Source organism: Octopus bimaculoides, chromosome 9 (assembly GCF_001194135.2).
Source record: "Octopus bimaculoides isolate UCB-OBI-ISO-001 chromosome 9, ASM119413v2, whole genome shotgun sequence".
NCBI classification, from domain to species: Eukaryota; Metazoa; Mollusca; class Cephalopoda; order Octopoda; family Octopodidae; genus Octopus; species Octopus bimaculoides.
Genome location: NC_068989.1, coordinates 95,570,142 through 95,576,213, shown reverse-complemented (window position 1 = coordinate 95,576,213; position 6,072 = coordinate 95,570,142). Strand labels below are relative to the sequence as shown.

Below are 6,072 nucleotides of genomic sequence, written 5' to 3'. Positions count from 1 at the left end.
ATGCTAGCATGGAAAGCGGACGTTAAACGATGATGATGATATACACACACGCACATATATATATATGCATACTTACACATATACATTCATACATTATGGCATAGCAACTTTAGTGAATATTTAATTCTTGAGATCATCTTCCCTTCTAATATGGAGCTGATCACATTTGGCAATGGGTAATTATGATACATACTCCAGAAGCAGAGATAATCTAAATGAATCAAAAATTTATATTGCACGGTATTTGATATATCTCTGTTTGTCTATGTTCTTCCAATACATACCACTAGCCTCTAAATTATTTCTTTTAGCTCACCTTTGTTTATATCTATGAGTGTGTGTGCGTGTGTGTGCATATGCTTGTGTGTGTAACACATGCTATGTGAATGAAGCTTGACAGATAGAAACTGTGTTGAAACCTGTCAAATGAATGGTTCCTCTGGTGCTAGTACATAGCCATGCCAGACAGTGCCTTGGTCTACCAGAAGGTACATTATGAGTGCAAATATCTGTGAAATACTCAGTTAAGCCACTTCTATTGTAATTCAGTGAGAGATTGTTCCATTGATTGAACCATTGAAACTCTGTGAACCACATTGCAAGTGACACACAACCAGGAGAGCAGTGGCTCTCAATAACAACTGATGCAGGCTATAGGAGTCTCTTTAGTCCAGTTGCAGACAACCAGCCTCTCTAGTAATGGTGGTTTAATAAATGACATGCAGTCTGTGTTGTGGACGTACAACAGAACTGAGTTGGTGAGGTTTTCTGTGTTGCTGTGTGTGTCAGGTGACAAAGTGCAATGGCAAGTGATGAGATGAAAGACCAGAGTGGGTTATGAGATGCTGTGAAACTCACCCCGATCTATGTCAAAATGATGATGATAGCAATGGTCCTTGTTGTTGTTTCATTTCCTCTGAAGCACAAAGCTAAGTTTACTAAATAGAAGCACAGTTGATCGACTCAACCCCACTACTATCATTTCTATTATGTAATTTATTTACAGCAGTGTAGTCAAGGGGAAATTTAATTTCAATGTGATTTGAAGAGAGTAAATCATACACCGAAGTAGATAATGTGGTTCATTCTTTAATCTATGATCTGTATCAACTTGCTTGCTTTGACTGACGTAATAGTATTACAACTATCAGAAGAGAGTAACTTCAGATTTTTACTATTTCAATTGCTTGAACGTTAGATAGACAAAGGTCCATATTTCTGCTTAGATTTGAAATTTATCCACTAAATTCACTCCACTATTTCAACATGTTGACTAATGTCAAAGTACTGAATCAGATAGAGTGGCTTCTTTTAAATTCTATTTTTTATATATTTTTCTTTTTCCAGGATTATACTTGTGGGAGCATATTTTGAATGGACATCTCGAACGTAAGCTTGGTGGTATGTGGAGCTATGGTATGAAGAAAATCAACAATATTCGATTCAAGTAACTATGACATTTCTACTTTTTTTTTATCGTTTACTTTTTTCTGTCATTGGATTGTGGCCATGTTGGGCACTGTCTTGAATGATTTTCTTGAACAAATTGAACCCACTACTTTTTTTTTTTAGTGTTTCATACTTATTCTATCAGTCTCTTTTGCTGAACCACTCAGATATAGGGACATAAACAAACCAATATCAGTTACCAAGCAGTGAGGTAACAAACACACACACACACACACACACACACACACATATATACATAAGATGGGCTTCCACACACTTTCCATCTAGCAAATCCACTCAAAGGGCATTGCTCAACCTAGGGTTATGGCCCACGCTTGGCCAAGGTGCTGCGCAGTAGGACTGAACTCAAAGCCACACAGCCAAGCCTGTCCCTATTCAACTGTTTCATGTAACTCTAAATGTTGACACTGAAAGATAACTAGCGTGTGAAATGGGACGAATGTGAGTGCTAGTGTGTGTGTGTGTGTGTGTGTGTGTGTGTAGTTGTATGCATCTGCTGTATGGGCAAAAGATGTTTGTAGTGTAGGTAATAAATTAAATGGTGTAGAGAAGGAGGGAACAGTGGAAGGTGGGAGGTGGGTTTAGATGAAAAGAGGTGGAGAATTGAGACCACGAGGTACTAAAATATGAGAGAAGAAATAAATTTCTGCTCACAATGGAGGTGGGAATGTAGGGGGTCTCTGTGCAAGGCCAGTCTGAACACCGATATTTCAGAGAATGACTGGTCGAGCAAAAATGGTGTGGAACTGGTATGTCATTCCTGAGTCTGATATCCTAAAGATGTTCAGCAAACCAGTCAGTTAGGTGCTGACCAGCTTGACCAGTGTACAGGGAGTGGGACAGAGAGCAGAGGCTGCAGTAGATCAAATCACTGGAGGTGCAAGGGAATGAGTTAATGATGTTGTATGGGTGGCAGTAGTGCTGATAAGGATAGTGGTGTTGGGGAGGAAGTGATAGGTGTAGCAACATGGGCAAAAGCAAAGAAAGAAGCTCCAGACCTGAAGATCATGTGGGTTACAAGTGCATTTGAAGGAAGGGAGGGATGGGCTAGGAAAGATGTGAGAAGTGGAGGGGTCAAATAGGAAAGTATGTAAAATGGTGCGGTGAAGGTGAGATATGTAAAGGGGGAAGGAGGGTGGTTATGTGTGGGGGAGGTGCTGGGAGAGAGTGGATGCACTGTCAACAGATTGGAAACAGGCAAGGGCAGTATGGATAACAGTGGTGGGCTATCCCCTTTGGGTGAAGTGGCGAACCAAGAGTTGGGATTGTGCCTCAAAGTCATAGTCATCACTGCAGAGATGGAGAGACTGAGAGTAATGGATGTACAGTTTGGTGTGGGTCGGGTGGAAGTGGGAGTCTGACACACATACCCATAAACATGTGTATAGCAAATATTCCTGGTGAATTTTTAATATTTAAAGTTCTATTTTCAAGCTTTCCATTTTACAAATATTATTCTTATTATATGTCTTAGCTACAAAGGTGCGAATCTAAGTGTTTGTTACTACAATTTAACTCATTACAATCATTTAATAAATGGTGGACTGGCCAACTACAAACTTTGGCTTGCCTACCATGTCATTAAATTCTTGCTTTAGCTCATAAGGAATTTGTCTCACCCAGAATTTGATATTTTATGATTCATTAGTTCTTTTGTTACTTGCCAAATCTGTCTAAAACACATTAGTACTGTTGCCTTCTTTTGCAGTGATTTAATTCAATCTTATATTTACTGAGATTAAAGGTCTCTTTCTGTCTCTAAGATGCCAAAGGTGAAAAAGATTATTACTTTACATATATATAATTCCTTTTAATGAAACATAGCACTGCAGCCAGGCAATTAGCAAAGACATTTGCTGTCTCCTTTGGTGATTGATTATTTTGTGTGTTGATGAGTGGTTTGAAGTGCTTGGATTAGTGTACTTAGGATCAACTAAACATTCTTAATGAATTCTATAGACTGTATTTTCCTAAGGTGTAATTTTATAACGTTCTCACTGTCTTTTATTTGGTCTTAAACTAAATGCTGTTATTATGTATATTTCTGCCGAAAAGTAAACTGGCTAATTTCTTTTCACAGAACTTTACTTGGCTAGCTTAAATAGACAAAGAATTAGCACTTCAACTGCTAGCAATTTCACATAGGAGAGGGAAGAGATAAAGTCTTTCATGGAGCGATCTTTCAGTTTTATGAAAGATGTCATGAAACTAATTTAATATAATTCATCTTGGAAGATGTGTTTGTTTATTGGAAGGTTGAAAGAAGAAGAGTTTAATATTCTGCTTGACAATCTCATATAAGTGATGTATGCAGGGTTATATAGAGATTAGGTAAATTTTGTTTTCCATTAATGACTGCTAAAGGAAGGATAAATTTTGTTTTTAGGCTCTACATTTGCACAAGTTTACATAAAATCATGGTCCAGTTGGTTAGAGTAATGGACTTATGTGTTAAATGTTATGAATTTAAATCCTCTCACATTTTGCAGAGAAGCTTTAGTCAAACAACTTGTTTCCTTGTCTTTGTTGACATAATAGATGATGTTCATAAACAGAAGTCCATAATAATTCATCTTCCTTTTGTTTACTTTATATAAAAAAAAAATTCAACATTCAATTTAACGTTGAATGACTGACTTCAATTTAAAATGGCTTTTTTTATTTTTTTTATTTTGAGTTTTTTTTTTTAAATGGGAAGAAATTCTATTTAATGTAGCTGTAAAATTCAGTAAACAGTTCAAAACATTAATATCTATTATCTGTATCACTGTTCAGAAATCTGTTGTTTTTGTAGTATTTTAAGACATTAATTTTTATTCAATCTGTTACGCTCGTTGTATACAAAGTTACAAGAGATAACTAACCTCCATTGTGAAGTTCCAAATGATTATAATAATGTTCATAGAATGCTACAACTGCTTAAAGTTAGAATCATCAATGGTGGTGTTCTGAAATTGGATTAAAGTCTATTGTCTCTTAAAGTGTGATGACAAACCAAATCGAAACACACATAAGAGCAACACTTACCATAACGTTTAAAATATATATCAACTAGCTAGACACCCAGGATTTATAAAATGTATTCTAATGTCTTGAAGAGCAGAAGACAGCCCTGTTACCAGATCTAGTTTTGAAAGTAATATGTGTAGTATAAAGTTTAGTAAGTTCTTACAAATTCTACTTTGCAAATTAAAAGTTGCATAACGACATTACCAGAAGTTTTAATGATATTCTCAATTAATATTGAAGTAGTGAAATTTTGTATAACAACGCCTGACATTTTCTTGACTACATATTAAATATAAAATGGAGTGAGACATGCAGTACACATTGCTTATTGATGTTAACAAAGAAATTACACATATGCAGTCTGTAATCAAAGCCTGAATAAGGATTTCACAATGTAACATGAATTAGAATTTACAAATATTTGTTATTTTCTTGTGATAGAGTGAGAACAACTTCAACAGGTCTTATTGACACAATCATTTAAAATCATTTGAGAATCTAATTGAATTCTCCAATTGTCTGCAGCATTGACTGGAACACTGGATTTTATTAGATGCAGTAAATGAGTTGCATATTGGCAATAAATATGTAAGAAATTAGAATTTCTGCTTTAAAGATTTCAAAGGCCTGCAAGTTTTTCAACCTGACAAGTCCAAGCTTTGTGTCTTTGTTAGTTAAAATTTGTATCAGCCAAATATTTACCATGATTAAAACAATATAGGGATTCTCTATTAGAAATGTCACTCTATCCTTCACCACAGTGTTTGTGTTTGCTTAACTTCTACAAATATTTAACCACACTACACCCATTTCTTTGTTTATACCCTGTTTATTATTCCTGTTTCCAGCCAAAACCCTACAGTCTTTGAGACAATTATGTTTGATGACTACTTTTATATTGCTTACTACCAGTACCCTACTGTTTTAGAAGCTGTGTTTGCTGACCATTTTAACTATGGGAAAGTTATTTTGTTAAATTTTTCATTATTTTCAAAATTAATTGAAACAAAGGCAATATATTTTTAAAGAAGTATCGTAACAAAAAGATTAAATGATTTTCATAAACTTTTTGACTTCTTTAGTGAAAAGAAGCTAAGTATGAAACTCGTGACCTTTGCAGTATTCCACTTACTTCTTTTCCAGACTGGTTAAATTGCTGCAGTTGATTAATGCTCAGTATGGATACCAAAAGGTCAATATTTGCAAGAAATATGTTGGGTGGTGGAGAGGGAATTCCAAAAGGCTGCTTATTGTTTTGCTTGGTTAAGTGTTTAGTGTAGGATCTCAGATGTGAAATGCAAGAGACATGACAAGAGAACAGCAAAAGGTAGTTGTGTTGGTGGGCCATGGTAGAGAGGGATTATGCACTGAGTCAAGTCAGAAGACCCAGAGGCTTTTCTTTGTTTTGTTGAAGAGTCAGAGGACAGAAACACAGCTAGATACTAAAGCATCAGTGAGGGTATCTTTACTAACCAGACAAATAGCTTTTATTTTAAAATGCAGTGCAGGATGACTGCATGCATAAGAGCAGCAACAACCTTTACACACACACACACACACACACACACACACACACACACACACACACACACA

The 6,072-nt window shown here is 35.7% G+C and overlaps 1 protein-coding gene across 2 annotated transcripts in view; it reads left to right on the top strand.

Annotated features, from left to right (window-relative positions):
* The window catches only part of LOC106874473 (ribitol-5-phosphate xylosyltransferase 1), a 427,968-nt gene that overhangs the window by 268,861 nt on the left and 153,035 nt on the right, over positions 1-6,072 (top strand). For both annotated transcript variants that reach the window (XM_052970898.1, XM_052970897.1), the window contains one exon: positions 1,348-1,447. In XM_052970898.1, the coding sequence (XP_052826858.1) occupies positions 1,348-1,447 (100 nt within the window). The remainder of the gene's footprint in view (positions 1-1,347; positions 1,448-6,072) is intronic.